Source organism: Cupressus sempervirens, chromosome 3 (assembly GCF_028749045.1).
Source record: "Cupressus sempervirens isolate cs-2001-9-10 chromosome 3, ASM2874904v1, whole genome shotgun sequence".
In the NCBI taxonomy this organism is placed as follows: Eukaryota; Viridiplantae; Streptophyta; class Pinopsida; order Cupressales; family Cupressaceae; genus Cupressus; species Cupressus sempervirens.
The window spans coordinates 15633442-15661195 of record NC_143120.1 but is presented as its reverse complement, the minus strand read 5'-3'; the positions used below and the strand labels follow the sequence as shown (position 1 = coordinate 15661195).

At 36.5% G+C, this 27754-nt stretch overlaps 1 protein-coding gene across 2 annotated transcripts in view; it reads left to right on the top strand.

The window, feature by feature from the left end:
* The window catches only part of LOC149564509 (uncharacterized), a 72283-nt gene extending 48905 nt beyond the window's left edge, over positions 1–23378 (top strand). Inside the window, exons 3-7 of one of the 2 annotated variants that reach the window (XM_089818048.1) lie at positions 365–463; positions 855–931; positions 1238–1346; positions 2561–2889; positions 22816–23378. In XM_089818048.1, the coding sequence (XP_089674174.1) occupies positions 365–463; positions 855–931; positions 1238–1346; positions 2561–2889; positions 22816–22908 (707 nt within the window). In that variant the 3' untranslated portion in view covers positions 22909–23378. The remainder of the gene's footprint in view (positions 1–364; positions 464–854; positions 932–1237; positions 1347–2560; positions 2890–22815) is intronic. The other variant, XM_089818049.1, reaches the window with a different exon arrangement.
* Positions 23379–27754: the final 4376 nt, after the last annotated feature.

The following is a 27754-nucleotide window of genomic DNA, read 5'->3' as shown; positions in this document are numbered from 1 at the left end:
TGGGCAAGATATTTTGGTCTAGCAGCTGAGCTTGGGGGTATTGAGGAGTCACCATATACACCTACAAAGCAGAGTACACAAAAGTAACCATATGATAAATTTAAAACTTGAAATCATGAAATGCTATGTTGTATGCAATTTTTGGGATTCCTTTTGAATATTCTGAACATGTTTCAATCCTTGCAACTTTCAGATAGTTTGCAAGAGTATATAACTACTCTTTAATGGATTCAATGTCATCTCCTAAGTAGGGCCTTTATGAATTAGTTTTGGGATTATATAGGCTGATTGTTTTTGTTTCATTCTCCGAGTCTTTTTCTTATATATGTTTCTTAAAATGTATTGTTTTGTTTTCTCTCAACAGATGAGGAGCTTAATTATGACCATTTGGCTAATGGTCTGAAGGCAGCTTTAGAAAATGATAGCTCAGTGTTTGATGCAGATCGTTTGAGAAGTTACACAGGTATACTTGTGTATTTTGTATTTACTAAAGTGAGTTCAACTTTCCAATTTTAATATGAGCATGTTTTGTGAAGATGGTACATAGTACATACTAATGGAAATATCTAAATTTACCAAGGGAACGAGGTGAGGATGCTTTTATTAAAATTGAAGATAAAACATTGCAAAAGTGTTTCCACAATCCATAATATTAATTTCTTGCTTCTGGATTCAGATTTTGTATATCCTTTTTGAACCAACATTTTGTTCCCAGAGTGACTCGAAACGTTGGTTCAAAAAGGTTATACACAATCTGAATCCAGAAGCAAAAAAATGATAAACCATTAGCTCCCTTCATTTTACAATGTAAACAACTCTTCTGTGAATATTTATATATTGGAAAATGTCCCCAGGTCCTCAATTGAGGGAATTACTTAAATGGTCACGACCTCTTCCTTTAGAAGATGAGCGTATTAGATTACTCCATGAGGTTTGTTTTATTGCATTACTTTTCACTTGATGCTATTTTCAGTAGTGGTTTATAAATTTATAATCTGCTATAACGACAAAGTTATAAGGTTTTTTTCTTATCTAGGAGACTTAAATCATGCTGTTAACTCTGGTTTTAGCAACATGGGTTTAATCATGTTATTCTATAGTAGTACATACTCACATTTTAGTTTAAATAATGTCTTCAATCCATTTGCATTTTAAAATTAGGTATGGTCTTTTGCCTATGCATTCTCATCTCTTTTTAAAACAATGTTATCGTAGATGTCTTTTACCTGTCATTTAGGTTGGCACAGAGTTGGAGAAGAGCTTTGGTGGAAAGGCAGCTAATCTTGTTACTGCTGCTGGCAATTCTGCAGTGGCTCTGGTAGAGTTGGTTACTCGTCATTTTCCTGGTACAGACCTGATCTGAGAATCCTATGAAACATGTTTGACTATTGAATATAACTATGCTAAGAAAAATGTTATATAGTTACCTGCATACCTGGGGTTGATTATGTTCACAAAATTGACCACTTCTTAATTTCTGTAGCGTTATTAAAATGAGTGGATTAAATTTGTTACTTATCTCTAGGAAGGTAGAATATCTGGTAACTGAATCAAGTGTGTGAGAGGATCCTCTTCAAAAGAAATTTCAATAACTCAGCTGAAGACTGAAGAGCATAGCATCAAAATTGTTTATCTTTGTATTGTAATTGATCTTGCATTTTGAGTTTACCTTATTAAATCGTTAAAGTGAATACAGAGTGCAGTTTTGTTAAGAAAACCTTAATAGATAAATGTTTTTTGTTGTCTGCATATTATGCTTAGTTAATTGTACATTACTTATTAGTTGTAGACTAGTAGTTTATTTATTATCTCTGCCAACTGTTATAGTGTTTGATGCCTTTGATATATGCATATGAAAGACCCTTACATGATTTTTTTACTTTCTGAGTGTACCTTATTAAATCAGTAAGTGATTACAGAATGCAGTTTTGTAACGAAAGACTTTAGCAAGATGGTGTTTTCTGATGTGCATATTATGCCGAGTTGATTGTACAATACTTGTTTGTTATAGTTGATTTATCATCTCCACCAACTGCTCTAGTGTTTGATGTCTTTGATATATGCATATGATAGACCCTTACATTATTTTTTTGAAGTTTGTAGAGTGACTACATGTGCAGGACTCAATGCAATTCTTCTCTACAACATTTGTAGATGATGTTTCTACCAAATGACATCAAAACTATATGCTAATTATTTTTATCAGACTTGAGAATTAAACATTGGATTTGAGTATTTGTTTGGGGATGGGTCGATTGGATGAAAAGAAATATAAGAGAGCAATACATCATTTCACCAGTTAGAATGGTTCTTATTCAAAGCTTTTGTTTATAAAATTTACAGCAATGATTCCTTGATAGCTATGCATTCCAAAGTGCATGTCACTCTACTACATTTAATAATATGAAACTCTCTTTAGGCATTTTATAGCATCAATTTGAGGTTTGGTCAGGATCTTTAGAGGTCCATAGGGGTTCATTGTGGCATAAGAACTGCTTATACTTGTTTTGAAGCTGATACTTCCTTTTATAAGTCTCAGTGGTATGATATTTTTTGGCAGGTTTTCGGGACCACTCAGTGTATAAAGGTCACCAAGTTTTTCTGTATAAAAGGGCTCAAATATTTGTAGCTGACCTATGGGGAGCCTTCAATGGTCAAGGTTATGGATCTTTTCATGACATTGGTTCAATAACTATTTTTGCAGACTATATAGTTCCAGCAGTTCTGAGACAACTAGGCGTGCTCACATATAGTCCAACATTGGCTACCATTGTGGATGGGAACAAAGAATTAGCTTCAGGAACTGAAGAAGAAGTAGAGATAAGGGCATGCACAATCTATGCTGTAGAAAAGATGAGAGAATTGATTAGAGTGAAGGCTGGAAAAGAGGTATGGTTAACCAAGCTTTGATGTGCCCAAAAGCATTAAACATTTTCTTTATCACTATATGTTTGTATGCTTGATAATGTGCTAGTGAGAGCCCATAGTGAAGTTCCAAGTAAGTTTAAAACATTTTCTTTACTGTGTGGCTGTAAGTGTCTGGTGATCTACCTTAAGAAATTAGCCCCTGTTATTCTCGTGTGTGTTGACAAATATCTAATACATCATTAATTTATCTGCCCATGGAAAGCAATAGGATAGTGTTGCACTCATATACAGTATTATTCTTTTTCTTTATGGGATGAGAGAACATGTGATGATGTTCTAAGGATGACAGAAGTTTTCTGAAATTTGGTGAATGCATGGGTATGACTATTAAAATAACTTAAAACAAATTAAAAGAAGCTTAAATTTTAAAATTTAAATCAAATGCACCAAATTTGCCTTAACAATTCCCTTACCTCACCTGTCCTCACTTTTAGCTTTTCAGGGCTTTGAAATGTATTTTGATACTAGGAAGTTGCATTTTTAAAAATTTCATGCATCAAATGGACCAACCCCACCCCCTCGAAATTTCTGAAGTCCTGGAAACATCTGGGAGGTCACTTCGATCCATGAGGTCTTGTTCCAATAGAAAACTGAAGATATAACATGCAACTTCCCTGCTAATGGTTATTTGGATCTTAGGGTATGTAATGTCACCAAGATATACAAGTAGTTTAGAGGATGACAGGATTTCTCTAAATCAGACTTTGCAAACTTGTACCTGGATAAACTTGGCAGTGTGAGTCAGGCTCTAAAAATAACAGAGACTCTTGGCATGAACTGGCCTCTGATGGAAATGTTGTCATTGCTGCCAGAGATGCAAAAGACAAAGTTTACTATCATAAATGTCAGAGAGAATAAGGGAATTGTTGGAAAGTTTATAGGAACAAGATAGTTTCAGTAAATTGTTATCAGTATAATTAATGTTGAATCAGAGATGAAAATGAAAGTTCAGCATTACATTGATCAGAGTTATAATATATCCTATGATATCATCTATATGAAGAAAGATATGAACTGCTATAAAACAATTGTTTGACAGTCAAATACTTGCAGCAACTCGAAGGGCAGACTTTCAAGATAGATATAGCGGATGCCTATCAAAGTATATATATTGTAAAGACCATTGATAGAGAATAATAAGGACATTCATGGAATGATGACTGGAAGCACTGAAGTCTTAAAATGCTCCACATCATGACCAGATAGACAGAGCAAGGAATGTACGACAAGAATATGAAGTCAAACTTGAGAATGTCATCAGATGTCTAAAGATGCAGGGCATAAGCAAGTTATAAATCATTCGACAGTAGTAAAGAAAAGATGGTAGTACGAAGGAAAAATGAAAACAAGTAACCTGAAGTTGCAGTATGACTTGAATCTGAACATAAGTTATATATGATCAGTAATGATTAACCACATGGAGTCAACATATGCATAATTAGTTTTTGGAAGACTAAATATTGTTCAAACAGGGAGATGTTATTCTTGAAGGGCAACTATAAAGATTTTCGATGGCTTGATATAAATAGATTGACAAATGAATTTAGATGCAGTGATATTGAAGACAATACAATAGAGTTTATCGTGCAAATTGTATGCATTGAAGATAGAGTGCAGTGATATATTTTAGTATTCAAACTAAAGAAATAAAATTGGTTTGACGACAATTTGTGCCTATATTTTCTTAAGGAAGCGACAGTATGAAAGAATGTGAAAACCCGAACTGGCTCCCAATTTGAATTAATGATGCACAAACTCTTATTTGCAATATTTAATTATTTTTCCAATTTATATTGAATTTCTCCAGTTGATAAGTGATAACAATTGTTAGAATCTGAAAAGATTAATAACCTAGAAAACTAGTGCAAAGAATAAATATCTAAACTATGAATGCAAATGATACAAAATCAAAATAGCATCATAGAGTTAGTCTCCAAGAGAGTAATGCAAATGCTGGAAGCAAAATAGCATTAAGAGGATGCAAAAACAAGAGATGCAAATACAAGCCAGGTAGCATGCTTATATAGGCTAGGAAGAGGGAGGAGGTGGCAACACCAACCAATGAGGAGCAACCATCTATCGGACTAAAGATAGCAAAGTATTTTCCCAAGATAGCTAATGGATGCTCACATGTAGGAAGGTGACACCTCACAACCATTCACCTAATAAGACATGTTTTATTAACCTAAGCGAGATTATTAAAAGTGTAGCAAAATAGGAAAAATAAAAAACTACACTAACACCCCCCCATAAGCGAAGCTTAGGTGGATGTAGAAATGGGTCCCGACAAGTCAAGCCTGATGAGGTGCCCATGTACATAAAATTCCCCCAAAAGAGAGAGAAAAGAGACTCCCCAAAGAAAATTAGGACTCCAAGTGAGAGGAAGAGGCCCCCCCAAAAGATGAAGCATCCTGCACCCCCAGCAAAGCTTGCAAATTTTGTCCGATAGATCCACTTACATCGAACAAGTTTTCTTCCCTTAGGAAAAGGGACAAGATCCCAAGTGTGGTTCCTCATCAAGGAACTATACTCTTCCTGCATAGCTATATCCCACTCAGAAATACCAGAAGCCTCATGAAAGGACTGTGGATTTGAGGCAGTAGCAATGAAGATATGCAGAGCATCCTGGAATTGTGAACGAGTCTGCTTGGTGTCTGATGGATCCCCAACCCAATCACCTGCAAACTGCAAGGTCTGTCTAGCCCAAAGTGGACCAAAAGATGGAGAATCTAGAGGAGAATCATCAACCTGTGAATGATGACTAGGAGAGGAAGGAGGTGAGTCCTCTGAATCACTCTCTGCATCAGAAGTGGAGGTAGAAGACTGCTCAAGTGAATCCGACCCATTAGAAGATCTATCATGTATTCCAAGTGACTCCAATGTCAAAGTAGAAGGCAACCCTATGACCATGCTCTGTTGGTTAAGCTGATGCAAGTAGTGGAAGTTAAGATGGCCAAATCGCTCATGCCATAATCTGCTCACATCATTAGAGTGAGTGAGTGAAACAGTCAAAGGAGGATCAGGGACAAAGTGAGAAAATATATAGAGTCGTGACTGATGATCTGCTCTCCCAACTGCAACTGTAGAATCATTGTGCAACTCACGTATCTCCACTGAATCAGGAGTGAACTCAACCCGCTTGCCTAAACCTGTGTGAGTGATCTGGTGTACCGATAGGAGATTAGTTGACAATGAGGGTACACAAAGAACATCATGGAATGTGCCATCCCCCACATCAACAGATCCTCTCCCACTCACCTCACCAAGAGTGTTATCACCCATCAAAATAGAAGGCATAGTACACGACTCCAAGGATGCAAGTTCTTCCTTAGATGAAGCCATGTGGTGTGAAGCACCCGAATCAAGAACCCAAGTGGATGGTGAGGAAGCAACTGCAAAAAGGGCCTTGCCCTTTCCTTTCCCCTTGCTGTTTTCTTTTTCCTTGTTAGACCCTTCATTAGAACTTTGTTTGATAGACTCAGGAACACTGATATTATTCTTCTCAAGAATGTATGTCAAGTGATCAAGTTGTTTCTGCAAACATTTATGTTCATCATGACCAGGTCTTTTACAATAGGCACATTTGACCTTTTCTTTTTTAGGCTTATCGCCCTTGGAAGATGGTGTATCAATAGTTGCTTTTGAAGAAATCGGTATCTGATCCTTCTTCTCCTCGCTATTCTTTTGTTTCTTGTACTTACTATTGTTGTTACTACATTGTCCTTGTTCTTTTGTGCCTTGGTTGGCTGCTAAGGCATGTGACTTAGAGGACGTAAGAGTGCCCATCTGGATTAACTTGTCCTATTCTCGAGTGAGATTGACAGCAAAATCATCTAAAGATGGCATGGTGAATTGAGTACCAAGTGCACCCTTAGTAGCATAGAAGGTAGAGACAAACACAAAATATTTCAAACTTAGCTTAGAGAGAATACTGAGAATCAGTTGTTCATCTTTCTTTTCAATTCCACATTGTTTTAACTGCAGCGTTAGTGATTTCAATTTGGTGAAGAAATCTTGGATTGTGTTGAAATTGCCTGGACTCAAACTAAATAATTCATTTTCCAACATATGACCCCTCATTGAATCTTGTGTGCCAAATAGTGTTTCTAGCTTTGTCCATACTTCATTTGGTGTATCCAAAGACTCAATGTGAAATAGCAAGTCAGGAGAAACAGACAAACACAATGTTCCATATGCCTCATCACATTTGTTAAACCACTTAGGCTTGTCTTCATCTTTAGTAGGTTCAGTTTCAAGTCCCATAGTTATCCTATTTAATCCAACTTTCTTTAAGTGAATTGTCATGCGTGATTTCCACTCAAAGTAATTGTATGGAGTTAGGATGGGCATATTGTTTTGATCCATGATGAAGAAATGCTAAAAAGAAGAGAACCCAGCCACGATAGTGCCCCCCCCCCCCCCCCCCTATTTACTCAATCAAAGAACCCCCCCTCAAAGAAATATGATTTGGCACTTTATTTTAGTGCGTTTACAACTACCACTAGAAAGAAATACTTAGTGGTCTTGATTTCAATGCATTACAAACCCTCATGAAGAGCATATGCTAGAAGTGAAACTTGAGCACAATAATCAAGGAAACAAATAACACCACTGCGATCTACTCGAAAAATCATGCACTTTCAAAAAAAAAATTGTCTCGATACGAGGTCGTATGAGAAAGTTATGATCTTCCGAAGTTTTCAAAACGAGAACTGTGCACAGTCCCGGCTGAGAATTTGCAATTTCTGAAGAATTCATGCATGAAAATCAAAAAACAACTCCACTAGTGGATAGAGCACAAAAAAATAGCCAAGTTCATAACAAGAATCATCAAAATCGGAGTCCGTATGAGCAAGAATGAGACATTTGAAAACTGCGTCCAAATCTGCGACTGCCAACGAAGAGGGGTATGGCTGTATCCTTTCATGCTCGATTTTACAAAATATATAGCTTGCATGCAAAATCTAAAAGATACCCAGATGGTTTTTCAGGGCTGCGAACAAAACCCAGAAAGCATTTTTCTTGTTGATGTACAGAAGATTCCGCTGTAGTGTAAATTAGACGCCTTTAACAGTAAAAAACGGCTCCAAAAATCAAAAAACGATCCCAACAACCAAAATATGACATGCAAATGCTGGATCAGTTTCCTAAGTCCATCAATGGCATGCCGGAACCTGCAATACTGATTGAAAACTCCAAATATGCAAGTTGGTTGTCAGATTTGAGATTGAAACTCCAAAGAAAAACTGTTTTTGTCAAAACTTTTCTGATTCTCAGGATCATCCAAAGATGCAAGAGAAGAGCATACTTCGTTTTTCAAAAAACTACAAAAAAGTTTATTAGCCCCCTCCGAATTTCTTAAATAAGGAAACTAAAATCTACTCTTGCACATAGAAAAACTCTGATACCATGTTAGAATCTGATAAGATTAATAACCCAGAAAACTAGTGCAAAGAATAAATATATAAACTATGAATGGAAATGATACAAAATCAAAATAGCATCATAGAGTTAGTTTACAAGAGAGTAATGCAAATGCTGGAAGCAAAATAGCATTAAGAGGATGCAAAAACAAGAGAGGCAAATACAAGCCAGGTAGCATGCTTATATAGGCTAGGAAGAGGGAGGAGGTGGCAACACCAACCAATGAGGAGCAACCATCTATCGGACTAAAGATAGCAAAGTATTTTCCCAAGATAGCTAATGGATGCTCACATGTAAGAAGGTGACACCTCACAACCATTCACCTAATAAGACATGCTTTATTAACCTAAGCGAGATTATTAAAAGTATAGCAAAATAGGAAAAATAAAAAACTACACTAACAACAATTACAAGAAGTTTGAAATGATATAATGAATTCCGACTATAACTGGAAACAAATCCTTTGCATTTAATATGAACCACAAATCAGAAATATATATTTTAATAATGGCACTTGTCTGCAGGTAATTTGCCAAATTTTGCCACCCAAAATGATCTCTCCTTAATGCCCAAACTCAGCCGCAATGATTCATATCTTTGGCCGTCCACTGCAATGCAAAACGCTGGTGCAGATGATGTGCAAAGAGCTGTTGCTCAGACATCACTCCCCGAATACCTCAGTATGCTGTCAGAATGTAACGCAGATCCAGAAAATGCAATGTTGACCTCCCAATCAGGCGTCCCAACACCAAATGCAGGAGTAAAGACACATCTGGTCCAGTATGCTGCTGTTGACCAATGCTTTCCTTAATTTTGACCATGGCTGCCAATACCAATTCGAACACCAAGGTAATCTCCCCGCAAAGACGCACAATCTCCTCAATTCAATATTTGAACACTAATAGAAATCTCCACAATTCAGCCAACGTCTCAATTTCCAAACTCCAATATCAGCTTCTTCGTAGACACAGGGAAAACAATAGGAGTAAAGTAGCAAATTATTATAAATCAATAATAATTTGCACAACACTCAGAATTCTCAGAATTAAGAAACAATCCCTTAGTCACAACAAAACACAGTAGGGAGATCTATCCAATGAAGCCACTATACATCAGCAGTAACTCCAAACCAACTTCAGATACTCAAAGACCCTTATACATCAGCAAGGGCATACAGTTAAGAACCCAAGAAAAAGCCACAAAGGCACAAATCAAATATATAATCAAGCGTGCCTTTCCCAATGAAACGAGTTCTCATTTATAAGCTTTCTTTGGCAAAAGTTTCCATAAAACTCCACTTCAAAAAATGTGGAAGTTTCTCAAAAGAACTCAACACTAGAAACTTTCCAACTTGCCTTTTAGAAATATCTCTAAAAGTCATTATTATAATAATATAAACATTATTATGATAATGCAACTCAATGAATAATAAATAAATAAGAGCTCATGCAATTATTAGCTTGATCAACCTTAGGTGACGACCAATTGCCAAGCCACCCACTACACTGCCAAAAATAGCAACTACTAAAAATAGAATTACTGAAAATAGTAAATCCATAATTGAGACCCTCAAAATGCCTTGCCAGCTCATGAGGGTTGCTATGATGAGCTAACTCTATCAATCGTATAGACTAGCAAAAACTGGGGACATTACAGTCCTACCTCCCTAAGATTGCTTGTCCCCAAGCAATCCTGGAGCAACATGAACACACAATCCACCTAGATCTCAAAGGTAGAACTGTGTACCATCCTTGCTGTGTACAAACAACTCCTGTAGCACTAACACCCAAATAATGGATATCAATATCAGAATCATCTGACAACTAACTCGAGGTGTTGATGAAGGCAACAACCTATCGGAACTCAATGCAATTGAAATACCAACTCTGTCCACACCTGAGTTCCCATCAAATTGATAATCACACCCAACTGCACTATGGAGATGGTAACAACCACACATACCTAAATCACTAACACAAACTCTAACCTCTACGAAAATGTTCGGGGTGTGTAGATACTGAAAGTAGCAGTCAATCCCATCTGCAAAACATGGTGCTAACCCATCCCATAATGGATGGTATGCAACTGGAGCCAACTCACACTGATGTGAAACCAAGTCCTCTACCTGTGGGTCAAAAGGAAAATGATGAGCACTCACAGTATAATGCCGATAAAAACTCCCAATCTTTGCAAGGGCTCATCAATATCAAATTGGGAATTAGAAGATGGCTCCAAACTTTGACTTCGAACTATTAGTCTGGTAGGATCTTGGGCAACCCTTTTAGCAAACCCAACCTCAAAATTCCTGTGGGGAAGCATAGTAGACAGAGTCCCTACAATCTTTTCCACCAACCTTTGAATAGCATGAGAGCCTCGGATGAGGTACCCTCAAACATTGTATGAATCCTCCCTCACATTTGAACTCTACAATAGATAATCTATGAAGGACTTTGTGCATTAGAAATTATATGTGGAAGCATCCACCTGCTCTCTTGCGACCCACAACTAATCCCTCTGAAAATGTGGCATTGCCTATTGTCGAATGCTATCAGCTGTATGAGATGAAGAAATAGATTCACTTCTAGCAGAAGGAAGCAAATCAACATGAGAGCCCAACGCCCCTGATACTCTCATCTCATCCTTACCTCTTGCACCCATATCTTGGATGGATGTGTCGACTACGTCATTACTTTCATCATCCCCAACCGTAGAAGCAAACTCACCACCAACCACAATATGCAATTGAACTGGATTTGGGGTTGGTGTGGTCCGAACATGCTCCAACTCCACGGTCACCTCATCCAATTGTGATCGTGACTCTTGAAGAGCCAATTGAGTACACTGAAGAGAGTCCACAGTGACTTAAAGCTCTTGGGTGAGCTCCACTACCTCCTCCTCTTTCTCTAACAATGTCTCATGATAGGTGCTACCCCACTCTAGAAGGTAATCCCGATCAGTAACTAGCTGCAAGTAAGTAATTATGCTTCAAGTTCTTGATAGCCTCTCGAAGCGCATGAACCTCTGCTAGAGAATGAGTACTATTATTGCGCTCATCAGACATTGGAGCACCCTATCCAGATGTAGCTAGCATCTGATGGACATCATGATGCCTAAGAGCTGAAGAAATGTGACTATCACTCACCTTCAATTGACTGGTCACATGATGTCTCTGTAACCCCTGACTCCTATGCAATCTCTTTTGTCTCACTAATTGCACTGTGATAGGAAACTGAATCAGAACTGCCTGCCACAAGATCACTCATACGTGTGCCATCATCCTCGCACAACTCCTCATCCTAAGAAATGGAAGCCCTCACAATATCAATATCCTCGCATATCTTTGCTTCCACCTCAAACATAAGATCATGCAAACATCGATCGTGGGACTCAAACCTCCTTAAAGTCATCACCCAATATTTGATAAGGAATATCATACCCAGTGCAGCTCATAGTATCATCAGATGTGTCCACACCATCTGCATCCACATCTCCCGACTTTGTTGTAACACCTATGTAACCAATATCATAGTTGGGTGACTCCATACGTGCCTCGGTCCCACCTAAGGAAGTAATTACCTCCTGTACTGGAGCAACACTACAGTAGTTGACATATAAGTTGCCAATAACAATCCCTCCTTTGGTGAGTCTAACAAGTCCGTGACAACTACATCATCAACTGCCTCTAAACTAACCATAGCGATTACTTTGGGAGCCTCAACCTGCTGAAGCTCAGTGCCGCTATCCATCATGGGAACATCCACATGTCCTTGTGAAACTAGTCCATCATGAATATTGCGGATAGGACTAGCAGGTCGTTGAACTAAATGAAGGAACATCGGCATCATGGACATTGTCAAGGAAAACTCAAAGCTTCCTTCTGTGCAACCTCAATGTCTGACTTCTAAAGGCAGAAACCTTATACCTCGCTGCCCTCTCAACTATCACTGGATTTGACAAGCTCTCCGCCAGCCTCTGTTGATGAAGCTTAAGTTTCTCCATACTCTCCTGCAAAGCATTCATTTTTATGCTAACTTCCTCGTTACTCTATCAATCTCTAGAACTGCCAGCCTATGTCTGTCCATAGCTGGAGAAATTAAAGTGCTGGTCACTCTAGTAATCACATCTGAAAATCTTCAAAGTTAGCACCGAACAAAATAAAAACTAAGCCCAATTCCTGCAGGCTGGTAGGAAACTACTCTAATACCACTGTAAAAACCTGAACTAGCTCCCAATTTGAATTAATGATGCACAAACTCTTATTTGCAATATTTAATTGTTTTTTCAATTTATATTTAATTTTCTCTAGTTGATAAGTGATAACAATTGCAAGAATTTTAAAATGATATAATGAATTCTGACTATAACTAGAAATAGATGCTTTGTATTTAATATGAAGAACCACAAAATAGAAATATATATTTTAATAATGACACTTGTTTGCAGACAATTTGCCAAATTGTGCCAGCCAAAATGACCTCTCCTTAATTCCCAAACTCAGCTGCAATGATTGATATCCTTGGCTGTCCATTGGAATGCAAAATGCTGGTGCAGATGACGTGCAAAGGGTTGTTGCTCAGACATCACTCCCCTAATACCTCAATATGCTGCCAGGATGTAACGCAGATCCCAACAAATGCAACGTTGACTTCCCAATCAGGCGTCCCAACTCCAATTGTAGGAGTGAAGACACATTTGGTCCAGTATGCTGCTACCGACCAATGTCTTCCTTAATTTCGACCATGGCTGCCAATATGCAGACTTCCAGTACCAATTCGAACACCAAGGTAATCTCTCAGCAAAGACACACAATCTCCTCAATTCAATATTTGAACGCTAACAAAAATCTCCACAATTCAGCCAATGTCTCAATTTCCAAACTCCAATATCGGCTTCTCCGTAGACACAGGCAAAACAATAGGAGTAAAGTAGCAAATTATTATTAATCAACAATAATTTGCACAACACTTAGAATTCTCGGAATTAAGAAACCAATCCCCTAGTCACAGAGAAACACAATAGGGAGATCTATCCAGTGAAGCCACTATACATCAGCAGTAACTCCAAACCAACTTCAGATACTTAGAGACCCTTATACATCAGCAAGGGCATATAGTTAAGAACCCAGGAAAAGTCATGAAGGCACAAAATCAAATATATAATCAAGCGTGCCTTTCCCAATGAAATGAGCTCTCATTTATAAGCTTTCGTTGGCAAAAGTTTCCATAAAACTCCATTTCAAAAAATGTGGAAGTTTTCCAAAAGGACTCAACAGTAGAAACTTTCCAACTTGCTTTTTAGAAATATCTCTAAAAGTGATTAATATAATAATATAAACATTATTATAACAATGCAATTCAATGAATAATAAATAAATAAGAGCTCATGCAATCATTAGCTTGATCAATTTCAGGTGACGACCAATTGCCAAACCAGCCACTGCATTGCCAAAAATAGTAACTACTAAAAATAGTAAGTCCACAATTGAGATCCCCAAAATGCCTTGTTAGCTCACGAGGGTCGTTGTGATGAGCTAACTCTATTAATTGCACAGATTGGCCAAACATAGGGACATTACAAAGAACAAATATAGTGAATGTTGGGCATTGAAAGTAATCCTACCAAGTTTGGTGGCGGCTAAGGTGTCATCATTTTTCCTATTAAAACAAGTCATAATGAAGAAAATAAACACAATATGTTAGAACATATGTGTTGGCTAAATTTTTTGTATGTCATTGATTACGACTTACAAAATTGTGACTTAAAGCAACATTTCATGAGATTTCTTTGTCCTCTCAGCAATAGGGGAGGCTCCCTTCTTACCATAGATGGCTTCGGTAGGAAGTTAACTGAAATTACAAAAAGGATGGTTCTTTTGATCAATTCCTCTCTTTTAAGGAATAATTTGCATACAACTCTTAACTTTCCAACTTAATAAAAAGTGCCTTGTTGCTACAATAATATCGATGACCCTAGAATTGACGTAAGAACAATACTAGGGGTAGCAATTTACTTTATATATTTTGTGAAATAAAAACAGAAACCCAAAGTCTTTTGCATTCGTCTCAAATAAAGAGTCAAACAAAATAACCAGTAAGACACAAAATCTCTTACTGGATCCTCTCAAATTCAATAAAAACACTTACTATTGAAGCTTGAACCCTTCAAATCTAAGTGATTACAACCATTACTATCAATTACTATTTGTCCTCCTGCAACACAAAGTCTTCAAAAGTTCAAATTGACTCTGAATGTAATAGGCAACTTAAAGTTTGCACGATTAAATTCAAATCCCTTTTGATCAAAGCTCCAAAACTCACAATTAATATCCTAAAAATGTTGTAAACACAAAGTTTGGAAGGAAGTTGCCTCTTTTATTGATAGCAATTTAGATTTACATACTAGCACAAAGTCTTAGAGTGCACAATACAATTTGGCAGAATTTTCTTGCCTTGCCAAAAGATCCTTATATACAATGAGCTCTCTCTTTTATGTAAGAAAATAAGAGAGAGAAAGATGGAGGGAAATGGGGAAATCCTCATTATTGTCTATCAAATTTCTAACTAACGAATTTGAGTTATTCAAAGTTCCATGCCTAATGCAGTTGCAACTTGTCTAAATGAGTTGATTGTACTGGGACATGTTATTCTGTACTTACAACATAATTGCTCTTTACATATAATGTTCCTACTGCTATTCTACTTAAAGCATATGAAAATCTGATTTGAAGTATTCAGATGGTATCAACCAACTCCCCAAACTTCTGCAGGGACTTGCGTACAATTGTAGGATTTGGTTCACCGGTGTGTTGTGAGATCATTGTAACCTTCTCGTATGCTTGCTGCTCCAGAGATCTCTTTGTTACAAATCTCCATTTGATTTTGCAGATTCTTTGATGAATACTTCCAACTTGCCAATGTATCCAACACACTGATGTTAAAGTCATCCACTTCAAGTTGTAAGCGGATGGCCCCTGCAAATTCTGTGAGAACATCTTCTTGATTCTTGCGTTTGTTATCTTCAGTGATGATTTTGCATGATAGCCCTCTGAATGCCTCTTTGATTGTGCTTTGTTGGTTAGTTATCTTGGCCACTGCTGCCTTTGCATGTGTTACAAGTCCTTGTAAAACTTGCTCTTTGTTGGTCATCATATGTGCGTAATCATGGTACATCTTAACAGACGTGATGACTTTGTACTCACACAAGATGTCCAAATCAATCTCCGTCATGCTATTCCAGACACCAAGATCCTTGTCCAACAACTTGAGTTGATGATTTAGTAACTTGACAATGTCATTCAATCCAACAATAGTCTCTTTCCCTTTTGTTGGTGCAACTTCTCGACATTGACGAATGTTGTGCCTGTGCAACTTGTCACATGAAAGTTCCATATTATACGAACATCGTCATATGAAGGATCCATAAAAAACTTGGGTGTCTAAAAACATAGATTCAAGCAAGGTATTTAAAGGGAAAGGGTATGGAATGGTTAGAGACAACGAATAAGCAAACGAGTCAAGCTCAAAATGGCTAAAAAGTGATTAGAAAAACCAAAAATGGGTTTTTTAGGGTCCATTGCACATACGGCCAGCAAGCTTGGAGTTAAGCGAATGAGAAGAAAAAATGAGTAACACATTGGGCATAACATGTTTTAATAAGTGCAAAAAGTGATACTTTATTTGGCAAGCATGTGGGAGAAACTTCAACCATAGGGCAACCATATGGAGGTGCATGGTGTTGGGGTTTTATCATGCATTCACATGTGAGAAAAACGGTTTGCCTTTCTTTTGAGAACAGTATTTCACACTCAACTGTATATGCAAGTAAATGAAACATTGCACATGCAACTTGGAGAAGAAGATGGAAGATAGAAGGAGCAGCTTCATGCACACAAAAAAAGATACAAATCTGAAAATGGAAATGACAAAGATTTGCAAGAACAAACAAAGCAAATATATACAAATGCCTTAAGAAAAATAACAAGGAATCAAACCTTTTTCTCAAGAGGCAAGAGAGGAAGCATTGTGAAAAATCTGAAAATGCAATTAAAGAGATTTCTTGGATTTAGCAAGATTGCAAGATGAAGTGTTAAATAGACTTCTAATCTCGACTCCATCCTTACAAGAGATGAGTCAAAATTTGTAGTTTGCCAAATGTAGGAAGTTAGAGCAAAAGTTGCATCATTTTAGCAATCGTTTTTGGCCAAGCAATGTGCAACATGCAAAGAATTTGGAAAATCGCGTCCAAAGCTAGGAAGGATAGGAAATGCTTTCAAACTTACCTTGATCCAAACAGTTGTAAAGACGTGTATGCAAGCTAGGAAGGATAGGAAATGCTTTCAAACTTACTTTGATCCAAATAGTTGCTATTTAATGGTGCAAATTGCTCAAAACTAGGGCTTTTTTTAGCATAAACACCCTAAATGGGTTGAGAAATGAGGAAAACACTCAACAAACTCCTTTTTTGAGTAGCCCAATGTGTTCTTTGGGTGATTTTAGGCAAAAACAACCCATAGATCATCAAAAATGACCAAGAAATGCTGAAGATATGAGCATTTGAAGGCTGCAAAATCCGTTTTTGGAGAAAAACGCCCAAAAAAGTGAGAGCCAAAAACATGTGTTTTGCAACTTAAAATTGCCACTTTGAGGTGTTTGATAAAAAAATCTCATATTATGAAGTAAAACCACTTTTTGGTTGCATTTACATGTTCTAAAAACATATGTAATGGCTGAAAAAATCACCACCATGAGCTTTTGATTAATAACATGGTGCAAAATACACTTTTGGAGGCATTTACATGTTGGAAATACATGTAATTGAGCCCAAAATTGCCACTTTGGCTTAAGTGAGGATTTAAGTCTTAAAAAACATGCTTTGAAGAGCCATTTATATGTTGGGATGATATGCAAATGGGTTAAAATTTGCCACTTTTAAGACTGAAAAACATATATTAAAACATATGTAATAATGTTCAAAATCGCCACTTTGAAAAAGCTAAGTGAAATGGGTCTTTGAATATTACATACACATGCAATTGGGTTCAAAATCTCCACCTAGTGCATTTACATGTTCTTAAAACATGCATTTTAACTTAGAAAGTTCATTAAGTAGCAATTTTAAAACTTGTATGTGTAACCGCATTTAAATGCAAAATAAACTTATGCATGCAACAACATATGTAAATGAGTTAGATTTTCTCACTTAATTGAATATGCTTAAAATATGCAAATACATATTAAAAACCAACTTAACACATTAAAATGTGTTACTGCATATAAAAGTCCATTTAATTTAATTGTGAGACTTATAATTTATTGGGGGTGGATTTTCAAGAAGTATTTCGCATGTGGATGTATGCATATGTAATAAAAATCCCACTTTTATGTACTTAAGTTGTCTCATGTATTTATATTCATGAAATAAAGTAACATGAAAAATAGTCTTGAAATAGGCTATTTTCATAAAACATAAAAAACTATGGTCCACTTTAAATATTAAATTATTTATATTCTTGAAATAAAGTAACATGAAAAATAGTCTTGAAATAGGTTATTTTCATAAAACATAAAAAACTATGGTCCAATTTAAATATTAAATATAATTTAATATCTTGCATTTACCAATAAAATACCACCTTTAATGAGGTTTTTAATAAAAATATGCAGTTGACCTGAAAAACTCACTTTTTCCCTTATAACTTGAGCTAGACAATTTCGATTTGGACCTAAGTTAGCTCGAATCAAGCGGAATTCCAAGGGCTATTCACCTAAGGCAAAAACAAAAGCAAAAACTATTTACAACACAAAGAAAAACAAAGAAAAGACCTAAAATTTACCAAAAATCGAGTGTTTGCAGTGCGAGAAGAAGAACTATTACCAATAAACAATTGGGGATAATCTTGACAAAAAACCTTCGAAAGAACACATAGACAAGCCTACACAAAGAACAATATAGAGACAACGAATTATTTTCATGACGCCTTATCAATGCATTGAAACAAAGAGGATGCATCTACAAGTCCATGAGAAGATTGTGTAGGGTTGCCTCAATTTTGTGATGTCAAAATTGAGGACAACAATATGAGACACACAAATAACACATAAACAAATGATATATACCTACAGTGGTGACATGTTAGTGGCTTTGAACAAAAGAAGTCGTCTATACGAACAAAATGCACATGAGCGATTTCAATTGAGATGATATATTTAGCAATCAAACATATATCAATGGGAACTGTTGGGAGTATGCATGACCCGGTGCCAAGAGAAAATGCTGGGTAAGCACATACACATCAGACGCAGGATATCCATCAAAGTGATTATATGGAATGCAATCTATTTGATTGTCTGTTTGATTTGGACGTTGAAGTCTTATGGAAAGATATGTAATAGTGACGCCAATATTGATGGGTGTTTTAGAAAAGGTATGCCTACAATATGCATAGTCAAACTTGCCATGTCACATGAGTGCTATCGAAGACTATAAGGATGATCTGTATAAACATTGGAATATACAAAAATATTTCAAGTGTCTATGCAGTAGAAGATCTAAGTTAAAATGAAGTGTAAAGTGCGATTACAAATATTGTTTGATTTTTGTTACAAAGGAGGAGACATAATTTTGGTTTTTGAAAGGACACATTTCTTCATATTTGTTCATATAAATAAGAAGAGTTTCATTTGCATGAGTGTGCGTGTAAGCGGTTGGAGAAGGAGAATTAAAAATAGTGGGGGATATATATATATATATATATATATATTCAGATTTTAGTCTGATATATATAAATATAAGTAGAGTTTAAATGTAATAAAATACTAGATTAAATAATCAGATTTATAATCTGATATGTATACTTACATTACATTAAAGAGATAAGCAAAGGTGTGAAATAGAAAGAAATAATCAGTGAAGTGTAGCCCAGGTGAAGCAAAGAATATATATTCAGATTTATTGAATCTGATATATATAAGAGTTATCAAGTGTTGTGTGAATTGAGAGGTTAAAAAGTATATGTATAAAGGACCATTTATCAGAAAAAAGGATTGTAAGTATTAAAGAAAAAAGAAGAAGAATATATGCAAAGGTCAAGAATTTGTATTTTCCCTTATGATTGATTTGTGACCAAGATAATAACAGATTTATAAATGGAAGTATAGCAGATTTATGAAGAGTGAGTAAAGATATATCATAAAATTGAAAAGATTAATACAGCTAGAAAGAAAGAAAGAAAAAGAAAGATATATATATATATATATATGTGCGGATATAGAATAGGGTGTGTGCTGACATAAAAGAAAACATTCAAAGAGAAGTATAAGAGGCTGACTTCAAGAAGTTAAGATGAAAGAAGGGTGCGTGCTGAAAGATTAATACAGATATAAGAAGAGGAATATTTGTGCTAAAGATATCTATCATCAGTTGAAGAAAGCAACATAGTCAAGGTGAAAAAAAAGTTTTTGTAGCAGTGTGTTGGTGCTCACGAAGACAAGCAGTGGGAGTTGGTGCTTCTAGTAGGTCGAAGCCTGTGAAGAGTGGGAATTGGAGCTTCCAGTGAGTCAGTGCTCATAAACATAGGGGTTGGAGCCTCTAGTAGGTCGTAGCCTACAAAATATTGTAAAAGAACAATTTATATAAGAAAGCATTTATCTGCTGTGGTTTTCTCCCGCATTGGGTTTCCATATAAATATTGTGTCATTGTGTTCGTGTGCATAATTGTTCATTTCAGCATTTGAAGTTACTGTTTGGATTATAAGTTTTAAATTGGCAAAGTTGTTATTATACTGATTCGCTCCCCCCTTCCCCCCCAGCATGATCGTGTGCTCTTCAGCCTCATCGTTTTGGCAACTCAAAATTATATTTAATTTTTTTAAGAAATGTGTTTTATGCGAAACACAGTTTTCCCCTACATTTTCCCTGTGTTGTTCTGCTGCACTGACTGCTATTATGAGTCAGAGTTGCCAAGTACCTGCAAATACTCACTGCATGTTTGGATGAATAGCTGGTTTTACTCAGTGGTGAGTTTGGGCGTGAGTTGCTTGTTTATCAGAATACTTGTAAGTGCTCGATGATTCTGATTTTTCAGCAAGTCTGCAAACGATGCCCTATATAACATTGGGGAAATGTGGAGTGTATCTTTGGGATTTTGTAGACATACACGGGGATGCTCCCCTTTTCATAAATCTCATAGGGATGTCTTGATGTTCCCAAGACTTTTCCCTGTTTATAATGAGCATTTTGTTTTTAAAAAGGGGCTTTTCATTTTTGAAAATATATAGTGAGCAAAACTACTTTTTTGACCTCTTTATCTGTACCAGGTTTGATCTTATTTTTGTCTTTTCTAACATTCTTACATACTGGAAAAATTACAGCAGAAGCTAGCTTAAGAATCCCATAATCCAGATTTCCTGGTCTTGGTACATGATAGCGGTGAAAGTTTGTCTGTTGAAAAGGCAAAGTCTAGTTGCTAGAAATCTTGATAACATTTTGTGCCTTGGCTGTAGGCAACCCCTTCATTTCTGCTCTTGGAAGGAAAAATGGGATTGGGTTTGTTTTTTTATTGTGAAAGGGTTACCTTGAGAAATTCTGTTTATTAGAGATCTATGCATGCTTTCGATTGGGGGAAGAACTCCCTCCTTTATTACTTCGTTTTTTCTGGATGTGTGTTTAATTAAACCATCCTGGTAGACCTATAGTTGATCATATCAATGAACTCCCTCCTTTATTACTTTTTTTTTTCTGGATGGTTGTTTAATCAAGCCATCCTGGTAGACCTATAGTTGATCATATCAATGAATGTTCATTGTTACTTCAGCCCTTTTTATGTCTGAGTTATGATGTGGCAGTGTCAACTCACTGTTAGTTCATGAATCAAATTATTTTTTAAAAATCACGTTTTAAATTTTATTTAAGCTACCAAAAACTTAATCTCCATGCAATCAGTCCACTATGGTGAACTATTTGTTGTTTTGGCAATGTGTTATCCCCTGAATCACCTAGACACTGATTAATTATTGTCAATGTTACAAAGTCTTTTTTAAATCTTCAATGGACCCTTAGATAAAGTTTACTTCTACCATATACCACGCTTTTGTCCACTCGATTAGCTAATTTTGAAGTTTTATAAATGTTTTGATTTGATTGACCCTCAATGAGCTAATTTTAAGTTTAATAAATGTTTTGAGAAATATGATGGACACTCAATGAGCTAATTTTAAGTTTCATAATTGTTTTGAGTAATCTGATGGATTCTTGATGTGCTAATTTTAAGTTTCATAAATGTTTTGAGTAATATGATGGACTAGAAGTTATCAGCTGCACTTATACAATGCTACTGTCCACTTGACCAGCCAATTCTTTAAGTTTCACAAATGATATCAACTAGTAACTTGAAACTATTCTGTCCCTCCTTGTGTGTGCTTATCCTCCTATCCAATCAGATACAGCCAATGTCAAAAATTGTACCCATGTGTTCCCAAGAAACCCCCCCTTTTTTTGCAATAAGCAAAACTCTAATGATGAAGACAAATGAAATGTTTTTCTAATTTAGATAATATTTTTGTATATTGTTAAATTAACTTATAACTATGTAGCATGTAGGTGTCATAGTTAAACCACCCTAGGGGACGAGGGGACAAGTTTTCAGGACAAGGGACAAAGGGGACTTAATTTGGGGACGACAGGGGACAACGGTGGGGTGGTTGTATATATTATACACATGGTACTTAAAATGCTAGTTATGAAAAACTTTATTGTAAAATAAGATATAAAGATGTAAAAGAGTAAATGCTTGAACATTGCATTGAATTGGAACATCAAACATTGAACATAAATAGTCAAATCAGTAAATAGTTTACACTAGGTCGTCCCCACATCTTCGGTGGAGGTGGTGGAATCTGGTGGCACCACTGGCGATGGGGAATAGAGTTCCCAAGTCCCCGGTCCGTGGGGCAAAAAAGGGGGGGACGCGTCCCCATGTTACTATGGCTAAGTGTCTATATTGTTTTTCTAAGTAATGGAAATCTCCTCGAGTGTCTTATAAAATCAAACATTGAACATAAATAGTCAAATCAGTAAATAGTTTACACTAGGTCGTCCCACCATCTTCAGTGGAGGTGGTGGAATCTGGTGGCACCACTGGGGACGGGGAACAGAGTTCCCAAGTCCCTGGTCCATGGGGTAAAAAAGGGGGGGAACGCATCCCCATGTTACTATGGCTAAGTGTCTATATTGTTTTTCTAAGTAATGGAAATCTCCTCTAGTATCTTAGAAAATTGTGTTAAAAATGTGTATGAGTTCTTTATTAATATCTTATCTATATGGGATATTAAAAATGGCTGTATCTGTATCCAATACTGTATTTGTATTTGTGTCTATGCAAGCTTGGTTGAGTAATATGACAGACTATAACTGATAATGTGAAGCTGCTGATTTTAAATATAAACTAACACATTTTATTTTTTTCAGGTGCTAAGTGTACAGTTAGATCTGTGGCTTTGGTCATGTGGTGTAAAAGCTTCATCTCTACAACACCATCGTACATTGTCCATATACTACTAGAGGAACGCAAGAGATGTAAATTCCTAGTCAAAGAAACTACTTGCTTCCCGACACTAGCAGAAAGAGAAGATTTGCATTAGTTTTTCTTTATCAATATGAACTTGAAAAAGTATAGGTGTGCTAACTTGGCACAAAATTTTTGATGGTTTTTTAAATCTTTTGTTTGAAAGTTAGTTACTGAAAGTTTGACCAAATTGTGAGCTTGAATAGTCCTGGAATCTCCTATCAATTTTGTACACAAATTGGTGAAATTGTGAGGTAGTGAGCATTTCATATATTTGTTTTTAATACAATGAAAACTTGTCTAGAGTGGACCCACTTTTTTGAGTGAAACATCAAATTTTGAAGGATGATTTGTAAGTCTTGCAAGAAAGGTTTATATATGCAGACGCCAAAATTTGGGTTTGCTGCAACAATGCAGAAAAGGAAATGAGAAATTGATACCAAGAATTGTTTTGAAAACATAAAAATTGATGGTAAATATTATTTTCATAACCTTATGAATCGATTCATTCTTGTATTTTAAGAAACTCTTTTGAAACTAAAAAGTCTTTGATTTATCTTTTGAAACTAGAAAAGTCTTTGATTTATCTTTCAAAGTTTATACATTTAACTTTTACTTCACATTTTCTTTTTATTATTGCATATCAAAAAGACAAAATAGTACATCAAAACCAGAATCAGCTTTCTATCAACCCAGGAAATATGAGATTGATAGATCCATTTTACAGCCCCCAAAAAAGAGATCCAAAAAACCTATTACATGAGATACATTGATATTGAGAAGTATCAGTTACTACAATTATATCTATATATCAAAACAGTAGTAAAGTAGAATTCAGTCCTCGCTGCTGAAGTCTGTAGTGGCATATCTGACCAGAGAAGGGATGAGAGGTGAGCTAGGTGATGATGAAATCAGATTCTTTGGTTTTCAATTACCTTAATCTTCCAACTTCTTCACTAGTTGCGTCAGGGGGATGTTTACTTCTTCAACCTTTTTCAATGAATTGTAGCCATGAGCCAAATCTTTTAGTTCCACAGTCCCTTTTCCTTCTTGTAGAATATTTAGGAAATCAACTTCTTTCAATTTGAAGATTGCTGTTACCTGTAAAACAATATCAAGTATTATACTCTAAGAAATCTAGCTTTCCTCTGAAATACATCATTATTCCCAAGTTTCCAAATCAGCAAGAGAATATGAGAAGATAAAATAGACCAAAGTAAATTGAACAATTTATTGCTGCAAATCTTCCTAAAAAGGCTATCATGAATGCTGAAGTTTCCATCACATAAGAGAAGCCAAAAAGATCGTAGACACCTTTAGCAAAAGGGGCAAAAGAAAAAAACATGAAGGATCGACTCATACTGCTGGCAGACACAACAAATGTTAGGATCACCTCTCGGTTTCTTGAAAGGCAATTTGTGCAACCACAGTTCCCAAATAAAACAAGAGATTTTAGGTTGAGTCAGGTTAAACCAGAGCTTCTGCAAGTATCTTTTTCCAAGTCAAGGGATCAAGAGTAAGTTTCCAACAGGAGTCAAGATGATCAAAGGTGGAATGGTTGGAAGTAAGGGCAGAATAAATCTGTTTGGATTTAACAAAGAGGAGGGGGGTAGAGTCAATCCATGTTAGCTGATAAGAACATCAAGAAGGGGAACAGGAGTAGGAGGCCAAAGATCTCTCAATTGCTAGTTTAACAGAATAATAGGTCCTCCAATGGGAATTAGGGAGGTTGAACCTAATCTGAAGGTCATTCCATGGGATAAGCTTGCTATCGAAAAGGATACCCTGAAATTTACAAATGCTAGCTTGTGCCCATTTCTTAGCATAACATCCCTGCACAAGAGCCAAAGGACTAACACCTTTTTTTAGATTCCACCATATGGAACCTCTCCCACACCACCTTTTGCCTAATTCCATTCTCTAAATAGGACCCAACAGGGGTCTGATAGTAGTCCAACCCTTCCATAAGGATTTAAAGACATTATAACCTTTGACTGAAAATAAATTTAACCTCAAGAGCTAAGATATCTTGTATATCCAATTCTCTACTGTACTTTGCTTGAGTAGGAAAGCCACTACAAATATTATTTCTGACAAGGGTCTTCCATGGCTTATCACCCTTGGTTTCACAATCCATTTGTCTGCTAAGGCAATACACTGAAGTCCATGATCTTTAAGACCCAATCCACCATTATCCTTACTCATAGTGCACCAGTCCCATCTAACTACATGCTCAGATTTACCTCCTTTACCATCTGATCACAATAAGTTCCTAATAATCCTTTGAAGATAACAAAATTGTCCCACATTGAATAACCAAGTAGATGAAAAATATACAATATATTAAGACATAATCTTTTGGCAGACTTCAATCCTCCCAACCATGGTTAGATATTTGGTGTTCCACTTATTTTCTCAGTCACCTTATCCTTTATTCAGCACCACATGTGATTAATATTAGGATTAACTACAAAAGGAATATCAAGATATCTAACTATGTGATTTGGACCTCCCCAACCAATATTAAATTTCACACACTAGGTTGGAGGAGTCTCATCCCAACCTAATAGGATAAATTTACTGATAGATATCTTGTTGCTTGATGCCTCGCAAAAAAAATCCAACTTAGTCATGAGATGAACCATATTTTCTTCCTCAAGAACAAAAAGGATTGCAGTATCATCAGCGAATTGGATGTTTGTTATTTCCTCTTGATTGGGTAAAGTAGGGCCTCTAATTTTTAGGGAAAGAGCATGATCTCTAAGCAAAAAATGCAAGCAGTCTGCAATAATAACAAAGATGGGAAGGAGCCAATGGACATCCTTGCCTGATTAATTTGGATAGGTGGAATGTTCCAGATCTATCCCCATTAACTTCTATAGTTGTCGAAGCATCTTTCATTAAGGTAGAGACCATATGCCAGAATTGATGAGGGAATCCTAAGGCCTCAAGCATCATCAAGATGAAACCTCATTTGATTATGTCATATGCTTTTTCATAACCAATGAGGAGCATACCAATTTTCTGTCCAGAAAATTTAGCCCACTCCACAGTTTTCATCAAGTTATAAGGTTTTCCAATATATAACATCCTTTAACAAATCTAGTCTATGTAGGATTGATAATCTTAAGAAGAATATTCTTCACCTTTGCTGCAAGAACTTTGGCCAAGACCTTATATGAAACAGAGTAATTTAATTGGCCTCTAGCTTTTTATAAGAGTTTTATCCTTAGTTTTGGGAGTAAGTTTAATAAGACCAGCATTGATCTCTGGTCCTAAAGATCCTCCTCTGTTAAGTGCATATTTGTATAACTGTTTGAGTTTAGTGTTGATCCATTCCATGTTTATTTTGAAGAACTCTACTGGTAAGCCATCTAGCCTCGGGGCTTTCTCTATGGCCATACTCTGTATAGCTCCTCTGATTTTCTCTAAACTAATAGGAGGCATCAAGGATAGGTCTTGGATCTGTAATAATATTCCCCTCCTCACACAAACAATCTATCTTATCCTTTGTTTCTTTAGATTTCAAGAGCTTAAAGAAAAACTTAGAACCCTTATCCCCAAACTTTAACCAATTAAGCCTTGACCTTATTTTGGCTCCTCAAGCTTACCTAGTTTGAAGCTTCCTAAGGTTGTGTTTGGCTTTGGCCACTAACTCCACCATTATATCATTGAAGGGATCGGATTGAGCAAATACTTCAGCCTCATGGAGGAAGGATACCAACTTGAATTCTTGGGCCCTAGCTTCTTTAGCTTTTTTCCTACCCACTATTTTAAACAAATTCTGCCATGAATGAAGGTTTTGAGCCCATTTACTTGCAGGGTCCTTATGTTGCCAAACAGAGGAGTTGTACTAATTTATGATTGAGACTACAATCTGAACATCCTCATCATCAAGAAGAGAAGTATTTAGAGCAAAATAGTTGTGCTTCTTATGTTGATGAATAGGTTGGTTAATCCTAAAGATTTCCACCAAGATGGGATGATGATTAGAAAGTGAAAAGGGGACAACTTGAACCAGATTATCACCTTGAGGTTTGGAACACCTGAAGGTGTCCTTGTTATAATACACTCATTAAGTCTAGAGTAGATTCTTTTATCTCCTTTTTAGAAATTTGACCAAGTAAACCATATGCTTTAGAATGAGTCTTAAGCCTAACCAGGGGATCAATCAAATTAAGTTTATTAATCATTCTAGCCATCGTGATGCCTTAGCCGCCACGATGCTCGTAGTCGAGTTCGGCTCTGGTGTCATTCCCATGCCGTGGTGTGTTTGTTTTCGGCCCTAGCCGTCGTCGTAATCTGTAGAGCTGGTACTTTGAAGAGGCTTCGAGCTGTTAGCCGTGGTTTACAAGAGGAGGGTCGTGTCGTGGTGCAAGAAGTGAGTCGTGTCGTGAGGGTCCGCCTACCATGACCTAACCATCCGCTGTCTACAGTCCATAGAAGAGTTGTAGCCGCTCTGTCAGAAGGTGCTCTTAGTGGCATTTGTATGGTCTCATCTACATGCCTTTTAGATATTGTGAGAAGGTGTTTTTGGAGCCGTTAGTCGTTTGTAGGGTCATGGCTCTAGGTGCACTCTACACGTAGGGAAGGTTTTTTTGAGGTAGCTGTGAGGGTTTTCTTGAACTCTCCAATGACATCATCACTGCTCATGCTCATCTACTTTGCTGTTTTGATGCCCTAGCTATCGGTCCCTGCTCATGCTTGGCTCTGGTGCTGAGAGCCGTGTGTTGTGTTGGTTGTGTGCCTCTAGTGTCGTGACATGTTGTCTTGTGCCTACCGTGACGTGGTGTGCCTGTGCCATGCCCGATCTAGCCTCCTTTGGAGCTATCATTCATGAGT